At 37.1% G+C, this 14900-nt stretch overlaps 1 protein-coding gene across 6 annotated transcripts in view; it reads left to right on the forward strand.

Annotated features, from left to right (window-relative positions):
- SIPA1L2 (signal induced proliferation associated 1 like 2) overlaps nt 1-14900 on the forward strand; it is a 150946-nt gene that overhangs the window by 56688 nt on the left and 79358 nt on the right. For all 6 annotated transcript variants that reach the window (XM_030035196.2, XM_030035197.2, XM_041128404.1 and 3 more), the window contains exon 3: nt 6738-8439. In XM_030035196.2, the coding sequence (XP_029891056.1) occupies nt 6975-8439 (1465 nt within the window). In that variant the 5' untranslated portion in view covers nt 6738-6974. The remainder of the gene's footprint in view (nt 1-6737; nt 8440-14900) is intronic.

Below are 14900 nucleotides of genomic sequence, written 5' to 3' on the forward strand. Positions count from 1 at the left end.
CTCTGCATCGGCTGCATAATTGAACTGTTTATAATAGAGCTGTAAGAATAGGAGGATTTCCAGTTTGTTCTGGAAATTGAATTAGCCTTAATGCATCTCGGTGTCAAAACTTGTGCTAATGGAACAATAGAATATTGGTATTAATATTCCAAGAAAAGTGCTAAAACACTCAGTCACAAATTTATCTAAACATATTTTTCAGTAACAGAAGGTGATTTCTAACAAAGTTTAAAATCAGTGACAGTAATGCTATAGTCAGTAGTAGCTCTATATAAAACATTGATATTCACTGAGAGATAACCCAAGTTGCTTGATGAGAAACTTACACAGTGTTTTTTACACTTACACAGTGAAACAAAGCATGAATTGAGATACAATGTGTAGGAGTGAATATTCAGGGAAATTAATAGAAGATACGCTAAAGAGAAGCTGCTGGAACTTTGTGATAGGTATTCTTTGGTATAATGAGTTACACCAGAGAAAGTATATAACTTTCTGCTTTTTTAGTTGTTTTTAATAAATGGCTGTAGTATATTTTAAAAAAAGAAAACCTAACTAATAGTAGTGAGTTTAGTATTTAGTGTTTGGAAGGTGTGATTTATTAAATTATTTTCTCTGGAAAAGCCAAGGTGACAGGTGGGGGATCTTGACCATAAGACAAACACAAGTCTAACATTTTTGAGGGGTCTGGTTTTTACTGTTACATCTTATACAATTATTCTTGCAGATGATGATGATATTTTTCTCAGCCTGTGAATGAAGGAGAGCAGTTATGATAGGAGGTCTCTCTTTCTTAAAAGTAAAACACCTTCCATTGAACAGTACCGAACAGCTGTGGATTTCAAAGTTCTGTTCTAAAGATCCATTGCTCCAAAATTACACATTGCATCTCTGTCTCAATATTTATGTGTATCTGCTGTTTTCTTTGTCGGAGAAGGGAGCTGTATTTGAAGAACAAACAGAATATGACTTTTAAAATTTTTTTTTTTTTTTTTTACCCCAAATCTTGCACCAGTCCCAAACTAGTGCAATTCCACTGTTTTGGTAAGAAATGTGATGGTCTTACAGCAGCACTGGGAATCACGTTGGCTGTTGTCACTCTTTCTTAGTTATAATTTCTTCCCCCCAACTGCCAAATCAGCTAAGCTGTGGTATGATTGTTGGTGAATTATTCTGTAGATACATTTCTATGCAACTATGTCATTTCAACAAAGGATTCTTTTCAGTTTCTATTCTTGGGTTTCTCTCACAAGCAAAGACTGTAAATGTGAAGAAATACGGCACAACTAAGGAAGTGTGCAACAAATGTTCACTACACAGCAGCTCATATGTATTTCCATTAGTCAAATGAGGGGCTTCCCATCCGTCTTCCGGCTCTTGTCTATGTCTGCATATTAATCAAGTATCTGAAATATGCATATGAGAAGTAACCATTTATACTGTAGTAGTTATAGCTTTAATTGTAAATTTGATGTATAATAATTTGAACCATTTTTTTCATGAGCTGTGCTCATAATTTCTTCATTGTATTATCTCCAATCCATTTTCCACAGCTGCAATCTGAATAAGTGGCTCAATTACAGTTAGTGTTATCCTTTAATATTCACTGTGCCTCATGGAAAACTTTGAAAGAAATATTCTATTTAAAGACAATCATGCTTAAATATCATGGTTTTCTAAAGACATTTGCATGAAAACAAATGCATGAAGAACTCATTTTTCTCTTCCATACTCCTATCTGCAGTAATAATTCTCCTGTGTGACATCATAATCAACTGTCATATGATATGATATCACAGTTCAGTGTGACCAGAATTTTCTGGCTTGGACACACAAATAAGTAGCATGGCTTGAAAAGCAGGCATAGCCCTCATTTTGCTTCTGAAAATTGGATAGTTCTGATTTAGGAGTCATTAAGAGATAAATGTTGTTAACAGATATACTGAAAATATGTAAATCTAAAAACATTTGCTAACATAGTCTGTTTTGAAAAATAAGCAAACTGAAATAAGTTTGAACGTGCATTAAAAAACTTTTTTGTATGATTTTCTTCTTTTTCAAAAATTACTTACTTTTTTCCTAGTGGCAACCTCAGTTTTAGGAAATGATACCTTTTGACAGATTTATTCAGTGGGTTGTCTGGTCCAGAACCTGTGAAAATACAGGCAGCTTACAAACCATGTTCATTTCTCCTTTGCACTGTTCTTTTTCATTGCACTTAAAAGTATGGGCCTGAAGGCAGAATTTTCTTGCAAACTTTGGATTCCCATAAAGTAGCCATTGTGTAACTGGTACTTAGCTATATTGGCAAAATACGTAAGGCTACTACCCTACTATGTTTCTTTGAAGAGTGGAAACTAACCTGAATCTGAGCACACAGAAAATGCTGTGTAGAATCAATTGAATGCAAATTAAATGTCTGGTCGTCAGCTTTTGGCGTATTATTCCTGCCTATACTCCTATTTTATCAAATTGCACTTCCCATTTTTTAAGATTAGTAGAGCTTGAGAGTCATGGTTTATAGAATTGTCATCTTGATAAATAGTAGAGATTAATGCTTTCATCCAAATTATGCATTCTTTTTAGGATGATAACATTACATAATAATAGGGGCAGATTTCCAAAGTCTTGATCAACAAAATGATCACAGAAAGACTTCTTAAATAATTCATTTCCATCTATCAAGGCTGACATGAGGCAGCGTTACCGAACAGCCTCCTTTTGACAGGATAGTCCAATAGTACAGTTCTTATTCATTGCTCTGCTACTGGCACAGGAACATTTGCGGGCATGTGTCCAGGTCCCCAGGAAACTTGGAATCATTCCATGTTAAAGAACTGTAACTGTGGCTAACAAACCAGCTGCTGTATTGAACTCAGAAGGAAGTCTTTGTAGCTGTGGGGAAGGAACTTAAGTTATTTGCATAACATCCAGCAGCCTTAGTGGGAAGGGTTGGCAGGAGCACAACAGCAGGGTAGGCATCCAGCTTTTCTTCTCTGACCATATCTGTCAGTGATTCCATTCTTAAATGCTAGGATGAGACGAAAAGGGAGAGAAGTGAAGAACTTGACCAAAAGGACTGTACAGGTCTGAAGAGAAGGGTACTCATGATCATATTGACAGCATTCTTTGTGGAAGTAATAGTTTATTAAATTTCAGCAAACAAAATTGGTTTATAATAAATAGCATCAACATCAATAGGGGAATGTTTGTGAATTGCTAAATTCTTACCATGGAGAGAGAACAACAAATACAGGAGAATATAGTGCTATCCGTCGGCATAGGTCAGCTGTCAGCAAAAACATGCTGTTGCACTGAGTTATAGGAATTTACAGGAATGGTCATTTATATTAAAAACAGGAATATTTTGTCAATTGGGCCAATTTCAGATTTTAAAAAAATATTTACTAGTATACCTTAAATATACTGCATCACATCTTCAAATACTAGTATTTCCAATAAAATGTCAATCTACAGTTCCAGAACAGGTATTTGGTCTTCTATCACACCAACTGTACACTGTAAAGAAAAATAATTCCCTTTTTAAATACTACATTTTGCAATGTACCATTGTTTTAAAATACTCAGGCCATACTTCATCAAGTATTTAAGCTACCACTACCATCAAAAAAAAAAAAAAAAAAAAGTCTTGTTTTCCTGTGGCCTTCAGTCTCTCTCCTGCTTTCCACAGATACAACTGTTTGTGAGGCCAAACAGTAAACCACATTGTGGATTTGAATTGAAAATAAATGGGGTGGTGATGTGCATTTGTTGCTCTTTTCTTCTGCCTCCCACCACCTCATCCCCAATTTAATTTCAACCTGGATTTTGTTCCTGGTCCAATTCACTACTTTTGCACAAATGCTTATGACAGAAAAAGGGTTAACACAAGGGAAGAAAAGACTGGAATTTTTACAGGATAGCCTTTTCTGACCTTGTATGTATTTTCCCATTTTGTAAGAGACTATTTTTATTTAAAAAAATGCATATACTAATGACTTCTATGAATGGTTTTTATGTAGGAGAAGGCAAGAAGGCTAGGAGATGTAATTCACCGTAATTTCAAAGAAAATTGAATTAATCTTCAATAAGAAGTTAAATATCTTTCCCAATAAATGAAATTGACCTTTCTATGTTCTCACTATTTTATATTCTTGCAGAAACAGAAAAGATGATTCTGGAATAGTTTAGTTTTCCTTCAGTGTTTTTATTTGTCAAAGGTTTCTCACACTTCTATGATTGTACAAAGAACACTCTAAGACATGATAAAATAGCTGTCAGCAGTTCATGTTAACGTCTATTCCACAGAAGTTTTCTTGAATTTCACCTTTATAGTATTACTTGTGCCCCCCAAATATTAAGCATATTGATGTATCTGGAGAAGGACTTAGGGGTATTGGTGGATGAAAAGCTGGCCATGAGCCAGCAATGTGTGCTCGCAGCCCAGAAAGCCAACCGTATCCTGGGCTGCATCAAAAGCAGGGTGGCCAGCAGGTTGAGGGATGGGATTCTGCCCCTCTATTCCACTCTGGTGAGACCCCACCTGCAGTACTGTGTTCAGTTCTGGGGGCCCCCAGCACAGGAAAGACATGGACCTGCTCCAGTGGGTCCAGAGGAGGGCCATGAAGATGATCAGAGGGCTGGAGCACCTCTCCTGTGAGGACAAGCTGAGAGAGCTGAGGTTTTTCAACCTGGAGAAGAGGAGGCTCCGGGGAGACCTTACTGCAGCCTTCCAGTACTTAAAGGGGGCCTACAGGAAAGATGGGGAGGGACTATTTAACAGAGAGTCTAGTGATAGGACGAGAGGTAACAGTTTTAAACTGAAAGAGGGTAGATTGAGATTAGATGTAAGGAAGAAGTTCTTCCCTGTGAGGGTGGTGAGACACTGACACAGGCTGCCCAGAGAGGCTGTGGATGCCCCATCCCCGGCAGTGTTCAACGTTGGATGGGGCTTTGAGCAACCTGGTCTAGTGGAAGGTGTCCCTGCCCATGGCAGGGGGGTTGGAACTAGATGATCTTTAAGGTCCCTTCCAACCCAAATCATTCTGTGATTCTATGACTGGTATTTTCCTTTTTGTGTTGTATTTTCGTGAGTCAATGTTTAAAAATCCTACATGCCGCTTTTGAAATAGTGTTTCTCTGAACACATCAGTTGTTTAAACAATCTTTTGGACTCCTGTAAGGAGTGTTAATTAAAACTTGTTTTAATTGATTTCATTGGCCATCAAACAGGAGTTCTGAGGAATTCGTATGTAGCAAAAGTAAGCTGCAATGATATATTGTTGTTGTTATCTATTTGTAGTAAGTCACATAGAAACTGTGTCAATCATGATGCTACTGTAACTCTAACATGTTTATTAACCCATTACAGTAGAAGAGTCCTAAAGTTTGCTGTATCAAACACAACTTTGTGTTGACTTCTGACAAGCAGAAAAAATAATCTGTCAAGTCTTAATTTATATTATTCCTTTGCCCCCCTGCCTCACACTCTCTCTTCTTTCTTTTTTTTTTTTTTTTTTTTGAGAATTTTTCTGGTACTAAATGTAGAGGAAAAAACCACTTATCTTCTGAGCTCCTATTACCACCTCATATCTTCACTGAAGTAAGGGGAGAATTCATATTCCAGTGTAATTTGACTTGAACTTTTTTCTAAGCTCTGGTAAATGCATATTATGCTTATTTGCAGCATCTTAAAAGATCATTACGTTGGCATTTTTGTTCAAGGAACAAAAGCTGAAAAGGAAGTACATAACATGCTGTCTTGTCTCAAATTTTAGTCTGATTTTATGCAGTGGGTTAAAGGATGGCCTCTGCCTGCAAATGAATCTTCACAGCATGAGTCATGGTCATTCTTAAGACCGTTACAGGCATTGAAGAATATTTTTATATCCTAACAATCCCAATTTTGAAATTAAATGAACACTTATTAAAAGGGCTACTATCTTTTCTTATTTGTGGAAGACAACAGACATGTTCTTTAGTACAGTTAACTGAGTTAACAGTCTAGGTTTCCAACCGGAGGAAGGTGATGTAACAGAAACAACTACAGCTCTTTTACACAGCTAAATAATAATTTACACTCCAAATAAAGGAATGTAAGTAAATCTCCCTTTGGGGAGAGAGAGAGGGAAAAAAAAAAAAAAAGCAAAATACATTTTTTTCACTGAATTAATCCTAGTGGAGACTTATCTTTCGAATGTTCTTTTAAATGGGACAAAACACTTTTCTCTGTGTAAGGTGCACTTTGTTTCATATACTTTACTTACATTTTCTACTAGTCTTGCCCCAGTAACTCCTGTGTGCATTAACCACTTTCAAGCAAACTTGAAAAAGGTGCTTAGAGATAGGTATGTTCTTTCATGTTATGTAAAAAAACCCAGTGATTAGACAGAGAATAAGAATCTGAGTTGCTGTCAGCATTGAAGGAAATGCAGAGAGAATTTTATGTGGCTATTCTGCTTGGCAGAACCTGGTCTGCTATTCAGTGTGTGTGTACTGGTTAGCCCATGAGAGAGATGCAGGTTCAAACTGCTCACATCCTGTGGGCATCATGGGAAACTGGGATTATTGCATTTGCTGGGTTTTAAGGAGGCAGAGGATAGAAAACCATACAAAGTAAGACTCGTTAGTTCCAGTTTCATGGGTTATTGTGTATATACAAGCAACATTGGAATCTTACCATTATTGACTAGAAACATTTTAATACACTTTCTCTTTTTTTTTTTTTTTATGAACAGATAAATTTGACTGGATTAATACTGAACTGAATGCGTCGGAACTGAAGGAAACATTTTAAGACTGGTCTCCTGACAGAAGTTGTAGAAAAATGGTACACTGAGGTTTCTGCTTGTACTTCTGGGAAGACTGTAACTGTATTTTTATATTGCAGTTTATTGGCCTACAAAAGACAATGTAATAACAAACGTAACAATAAATTTATGCAAAAGTAGCAGTTACCTTCCCACTGACTGGACATGAGTGATCAAAGGTCTTTGCAAGAAGATAAGCACAAAGTTAGCAGAACTTCCTCCAAGTTCAGGGAGTCTTCAAGAAGCATGCAATCTGATGATTATTTTGCTAGAAAACTTAAAACTTTGAATGGTAGCATGGGTCCTCCTGTTTCTTCAAATGCATCTAGCAAAACTGAAAATAATCAAACAAATGGTACACCAGCTGTGCCTAAAATGGGTGTTCGAGCAAGGGTATCTGAATGGCCTCCTAAAAAGGATTGCTCTAAAGAGCTGAGTAAAGCTGCTTGGGAAAACAGACCTCCAACCAGTTACGAAAGTGTTGGCTCAGTACTTCCAAATGGACAAAATGACCAAAGTGATGGACAGCAAGAAGAGCTAGAACTGGAATTTACAGAGGGAAAATATTCGATTGGAGATCTTTTTGTTCATTCCCCTCAAAGGGGACTTCATCCCATAAGGCAAAGAAGCAACAGTGATGTGACAATAAGTGATATTGATGCTGAAGATGTATTAGACCAGAATGCTGTTAACCCAAATACTGGAGCAGCTCTTCATAGAGAATATGGCAGTACCTCTTCAATTGATAGACAGGGCTTGTCTGGAGAAAATTTTTTTGCAATGCTAAGAGGATACCGAGTAGAAAATTTTGAACATAAAACCCTTGCTCCATTTGGATTTTCTGAATTTTTCCACTGTGATCCTACAGTTTCTCCAAGTCTTCATGCTGCTGCGCAGATTTCCAGGGGAGAATTTGTCAGGATTTCTGGCTTGGATTATATGGATAGTGCCCTACTTATTGGTCGAGACAGGGAGAAATCTTTCAAGAGGAGACTAAAATCAGAAGCAGTAGAAACATCTCTATTTAGAAAATTGCGAACAGTTAAAAGTGAGCATGAAACTTTTAAGTTTTCATCTGATCTGGATGATAGACTTGACAGAAATGTTCGTTCTTGGAACTGTCAGAAATGTTTTGCACATTATGATGTTCAGAGCATTTTGTTTAACATAAATGAAGCGATGGCAACCAGACTAAATGTAGGAAAAAGAAAAAATATAACCACTGGGGCTTCAGCTGCGTCACAAACTCAGATGCCAGCAGGCCAAACGGGAAACTGTGAATCTCCCTTGGGAAGCAAAGAGGACCTCAATTCAAAAGAGAATTTAGATGCTGATGAGGGTGATGGGAAAAGCAATGATTTAGTATTGAGTTGCCCTTACTTCCGGAACGAAACTGGTGGGGAAGGAGATAGACGGATTGCACTTTCTAGGGCAAATTCAGCATCTTTTTCTTCAGGTGAAAGTTGTTCTTTTGAGTCCTCTCTGAGTTCCCATTGCACAAACGCTGGTGTTTCAGTACTGGAAGTACCAAGAGAAAACCAGTCCATTCACAGAGAGAAAGTGAAGCGTTACATCATAGAACACATTGATCTCGGAGCATATTATTACCGCAAGTTCTTCTATGGAAAAGGTAAATTTTTTCTGATGCAACTTTTCTGAGATATTCGTGCATTAGATCTAAGTTGCTTAGTAAAGATTTTTTTTTTTTCCTCTTTCTTCTCTATAGAGAGACCTAAGTATTACAGGGGATCCTGAAACTCTTTACTAAAATTAAGCCTGTTATTCTTGCTCTCCCAGAGGGATATTCAACAACCAGTGGGCTATGTATAAAGTTATGCAATACTTGTGTAAGTTCACTAAGTGTGGGGTCATTTAAATTAGTACGTAAACTAACTTCTCTGAACCAAATTTTCTTGGTGGGCAGGAGGAAGAGAAGACATTTATATCCAGTAAATGCATTGGAAATATGGATACCCAGAGTGGAAATCATTATTTCCTAAAAGGTGCCTCCAAAAGAGAAGGTTTTAGTATGAGGCTTCTGACTCCCTTCTTCTAGATTCTGTTGTCTCCAAGTGTCTCTTGGGACCTTTCCTACTGTATACACATATACATATGCCTTAAACAGAGAGCTTCTGATGACATTTAGTTTTTCAGATTAAAGAAGGTTCGTTTATGCCTTTCTTTTAGCCTTTTACCCTGTTCTTTTCAGATATGTTCACACTGCAAAATGCCAGGGTACTCTTCTCAGCAGAGTCATTATCTTGGTTTGAATCGTTATTCAGATAAACCGTTTCCACTCTGTGATCTACTTTGGCTGTCTACAGACAGTAGATTCAGTACTGCATCGTGCAGTGCGTGTGAAATCTCTGTTTTTGTGGGGACAACCCCAAAATACCTGTCTCTGTCCTTTCTGTATTATGAATTACAGCTCAGTCTTTTTGCTGCTATTAAAAGAAAAGAAAAAAAAAAATCTGCATCTGTCCTTAAAAGACTGTTTGTTACTGCCCAAGTCTTCCTGAAATCATACTTCCTCTGCTTTCTAACTATATTTGAACAGCAGGAAATAAGCACTGTACTGTACTCCTTCCTCCCCTGACCCTTTAAGGGGGCTCGAAAGACGATCCAGTACAGAGCTTGTTTTCCCAATACAGTAGACACCTAGAACATATTGGCTGTAAAAACACTGTATTTAAAAGGCAAGGAAGAAAAGAATCTTGATCTGTCATGGAAGAGGAAGAAAAAGACCCAGAGCTAAGGAAGGAATGGGCAGTAAATTTAGACGTTCAAAATGGCTTTTAAGCTAGGCAGGTTATAAAGGATAAAAAAGGGCTGAGGGAGTCAGAGTGGAAGAGAATGAATGGAAACTTGTAACAAAAGGGTAGCATTTTTTGAGGGGCAGAGAGGAGAAAGGATTGGCATAGATGGAAATAAAAGGAAGATTGTCAATGGACAAAGGTGGTGGCAGGATAGGGAAAATAAAAAAAAGACAAGGATTAAGCCAAATGATAGACGACTTGTTTGTGAAATGTTTTTGTCATGGATGAGTTCCAGGTTCTGAAGGGCTGAACATGTTTTGTGAAGAAAGAATCTTGTCAGAGAGATTAAGAAAAGGAAAATAGAAAGAGTACTCAAAACCACTTTAAATAATATACTATAAACAAACCTAATGACCTTTCTGGAAAGTTGATGGGAATGTAATTAGTTTTAATTAACTTCTGTTCTGGTGTTATGTATATAAGATCTCTTCACTAAAAGTAAAGTATGTTTATATTGATATAGTATTAAAAAGTTAAGAAGTAGCATCTGAGAATTTTATGCCACATAGTATAACAGTAGGAAACTTAAATTGTTATGCCCTTGTTACTAATTGTTCTGTAGGTAGAGTTCTTCAAAAGTAAATATGTTGTGATGCATTTAATATCCAGTAATAAATTGTTACCCTCTCACCTTTACAGTGATATATAAGCCATGCCCTGTTCCACATTATCTTTCCATAGACCTGTGACAGAAGCTACATGAGAGAAATCTGTATTGGATGGCTCTTATGAGACAGATAGCAAGTCAGGGCAAACATGTTGGTGGAACTAAAAACTAAATTTTCAATACCGATTATCTCAAGGGATCAAGCATGTAAGGAATCTCCAGATAATTTCCAGCTGAACACAGTTCTTACCTAAGCAAAGTTCATTGTGGATGGAGGAAATAAACCAGGCATTTTGCCTTGGGCACCAAAATGTCTTGCTGCTGTGCTGATCTCTCCTATAAGAAAAAGTGACATTTATATGCATACTGAGTCTTACTTGATGCTCTTCCATGACAGTGAGCTCTCCTAGCTGATTGTTCATTGAACTGTAGATTTAATAGCACAGTTGAATATAGCAAAATAATTGTGGAAGGATGAAATAAAAATTTAGCAAACAATATTCACTTGTATGTAGAGACATATGTAATGACACCAATTTTCTTTGCCTTTAATAAGGTATCTATGAAAAAGAAATAACTTTCTGAATATTTGATTTAGTTTGCAGTTTTATAATTGGCACTTGTCAGCATACAAGTTTTATTTCTGTTTTAAGATGCATGGAAGAAACACCCTGGCATGTGTAGCACTAATTATTCCATTCCCTTTCAAGAAATGAGAGATTTGGAATTCAGTGTCTTCTGAAATGAGCTGTAGTTTTATACTGCATATTTATAAGCTTTGTAACTATTGTTAAAATCAAATCCAACACGACTGATGTTAAAATATGTTAATGTTTATGGAAAATATCTTCTCAGTTTTCAGTTAAGGTTTGTAAAAGCTAGAATATTTTCTTTTATCTCATGGTTTTGATTCATTAATGGTGTCCTTTAGTGAACTATATTTTTGTGGGATAAAGGGGATAAGAAGGGGGAAAAAAAGCTATGTTGATTTTTAAAAAGGATAATTGAAATACACTTTTATTATCATTGATTTGTCCTTTTTCCCCTTGTGCAATTATCCTCATAATACCTTGAGACTTGACTATTACTACCATGCTTTTTCTTTGAGGGGTGCTTGCAACCATTTCTTAATGTGCTGTTGTATCTATCTGCTGATATGAGACTGAAAAAATATCCTAGAAGAAATGTACAGGCTTAGCAGGCTTTTGGTATTAACTAAGTTTTGTATAAGTAAGACTGTTGTATTAGAAGAAAAGTTGACAATTATTCCTCAGAATGAAAAAGTAAGAAATGAGGAATATTTTACCATTCCTCTTTAAACAGCTAGAAAATAGCACTTATTTTCTTCTCTTCTCTCCAGTCAATACTTTTAAATCAACATAAATACATTTAAATGAGCTTAATGAGTTTGTACTTTATGATATTTAAGAAAAAAAGCACCTTGAATTAAAAATGTTTTCCCCAAATCCCAGAATATCAGTAGCCATGATACTCTTTAATTTATTTCAGCTTCTTTAATTCCCATTCTTGAAACTGTTCTATCTATTTTAATTTTAATGTACATTAAAAATAACATCTTTGGGTTTGTGTCTTTCATATTGTACAATAAATAAGCAGATATCTGCCAAGCTAGCATTTTTCTGCTCAGTAATACTGCAGCCAAGAAATCTAGTAACTGTGTAATACCCTTTTCTAGATTTACATCAAAATGGAAGGCTATAGAAACCCTAACTGAGAAGTTTACCTTTTGTCAAAGCCGGAATATGCAGCTGTGGGGAGTTTTTATGTTGTTGAATGTGTTTGGCCTCTGAATCTCTCTCTCTCTCGTCTGTGAAATCCTGTTCTATTTGATAAATTTGTCCATTAAAGTTCAAAGTTTTAATTTAACACTGGGAAATCCATGAGGTAAAATTTATCCATGCAGGTAGAATGCTCAGGTGGGGAAGGAATGTCGTTGGTGAGCATGAGTGAATAATTTAATGTCTGTGCCCCTTTGATCCCAAGTGATCCTTCCAAAAGTAGGATGCTAGCTGTAATGTCCTGCTACTCATTTTCTCTCCACTGGGAGATGGACTGTAACAACCAACTTACATAGATAGATTTTTTGAAAGGCTAATGGGAACTTAATTTAAACTTGATTTGACAAATAAGACTGTCATTTATGTAGAGATAACTTTATCTTTTTGTATCCATTCTGAGAGCATGGATGACTTCTCAGTGAAAGACATTTTGTGAAAACCTTCTTACACATTTCTATAAATGCATTGTTAAAAAAAAAGTATCAAACTAGCTCAAAATTGCTAGCAAGTGTTTTTTAATTGAGACAATCTGAAAAGGAGAAATTAGTCTATTGCTTCATTGCTATTTAAAATATGGAATTATAGCATAAATTGGATTGGAAGACATTTTGGAGGTCATCCAGTCTTAATTCCCTGTTTGAAGCTGCTTTTAAAGGTAGATTCTGAACAGGTTGCTCGGAACCTATTCCCCTTTAGCTGTCCTTTTAGCTTTTGGCCATCTCTAAGGATGGAGATTTCACAAACTCTCCTGGCAACCTGTTGCTGTTTTTGAGTCCCCTCAATTAAGGGCTTCACCTTATAATGGTTGCATCTTGTCCTTTCTGTACCTTGGAGAAGAGTCTGGCTCTCCCTTCTCCATTAACCCCCCATCAGCTAGTGCGATCCTGCAATTATTTCCCCCCCTTAACCTGCTCTTCTCCAGGCTGCACAAGCCCATCTTCTTCAGCCTCTCCTCATCTGTTATATGCTCCAGCCCCTTAATTATCTTGGTAGTTGTCTGCTGGCCTTGTCCCACTCTGTCCAAAACTGGACGCTACTCCTTATGTGGCCTCACAAGTGCCAAACAGAGAGGCATAATGTCTTCTCCTGACTTGCTGGTATGCTCTTGCTAGCGCAGCCCGGAGTGTGGTTAGCCTTCATCTCTGCAGGGGGTTCTGCCGGCTGCTGTGCAGCCTGTTGCTCACCAGGGTCCCCAGTACTTTGCTACAGAGCTGCTCCTGACGCTCTTGGTCCCCAGCCTGTGCTGTTTTATGAGCTTGTTCTGCTCTAGATACAGGTCTATGTTGGTCTTCAGGAGATTTTTTGTCAGTCCATTTTTTCAGATTGTCAAACGGAGAGTTTGTTTTAACATGTCAGGTTGCAAACTTCAGTGGGTTAGGAGTTGCTTCACGTGCAGCTCAGCTGTTCCGTCTCAGCAGCAGCTGCCTCCAGGGGAAGGGGAGAGTGGGCAGTGAAGCACAGAGACCCTCCAGCTATAGGACTCTACCTCTGTGGATGAGTTAAATGCCTTTGCCCACTTCTCTAAAATACTGCAAGGTTTATGCATTTCAGTATCTGCCCTATGCACGTGTTACTCATTTGATAAAAGCCTGCCGGTTATTCCCCTTCATCTGTTGCACCCAGCTACAGCCCTAACCTCCGTACATGAACTGTTCTCCTTGAGCTTGGTCATGTACATGAACTTGTTGAGGATGCATTCCATTCTATCATTTAGGTAATTTAAAAAAATATTAAACAGTTACAACTCCACTATCAACTTTTGTTAAACCTTTTAGTAACTGGCCACTAATTGGAATTTGTATTACTGATCACAGTCCTTTGAGGCCAGCTGTCCAGCCAGTTTATGTCCACCTTGTAATTTGCATGTCCAAACCATGTCTTTTCAGTTTAGCTACACGGATACTGTGGGAGACTGTGTAAAAAGCATTGCTAAAATAAAAGTAGGTGACATTCATTGCTCTTTTCTCTCATCCATAAAGCCAGTCATCTCATTGTAGAAAGCAATTGGGTTGGTCATGCATGATTTGCATTTGGTAAATCTGTGCAGGCTGTTTCCAAGAATCTTTTTGTCCTTCATGTGTCTGGAAATGTCTTCCATGAGAATTTGTTCCTTAATCTCCCTGGGAACTAAAGTTTATGGTGACTAGTCTATAGCTTCCCAGACCCTCTTTCTTGCCTTTTTTAAAGGTGGGTGTAACCACTCACTATGACCTTTCAAAGGTGATAAAGAGTGGCCTTACAGTTGACACTGGCTAGTTCCCTCAACATGTATCCTGTTTGGTCCCATGGACTTGAGTGGGTCTAGTCTGCTTAAACAGTCTCTAACTTGATCTTTCTCTTCTGTCAGTAGCGCTTTACTCTTTCCCAGACTGGGACAGTTGGCTCAAGGATGGATTTAACTATTCATCAAAGACTGAAGAGTTACTAGCCTCAGTTTTCACTTGTTAAAGCTGAGTTGCTGCTTTGAATGTAAAGCTTTAAATAAGAATAAATTGAATGAAATGGAAGGAAGCTACATAGCACCTTATTTGTTTGAAGACTCTTAGCTTTTATTGAAGACTCTATGTAGATATAGTTTTTCCAAAGTAGCTTCTTACAGCATCAAGCAAAATGATTAATTTCATAATAACAAAAAATGCAAAAACCACAAAAACCTATTATTTCATAGTAGCAGCAATTGCAGTAATTTGAGCAATATGATATGACTGGCCATTCTGCTCATCAAAATTAACATTTTGTGGTTTATGTACTTATTGTGCAGTTCAGAAGTTCACAAGCTAGTATATTTTACAAATCTCATAGCTCAAAAATAATATTTTTTTCTTGCTGAAGAAATTTTTAATGAGATTTGATAAACATTTTCTAGGAG

Source organism: Aquila chrysaetos, chromosome 13 (assembly GCF_900496995.4).
Source record: "Aquila chrysaetos chrysaetos chromosome 13, bAquChr1.4, whole genome shotgun sequence".
In the NCBI taxonomy this organism is placed as follows: Eukaryota; Metazoa; Chordata; class Aves; order Accipitriformes; family Accipitridae; genus Aquila; species Aquila chrysaetos.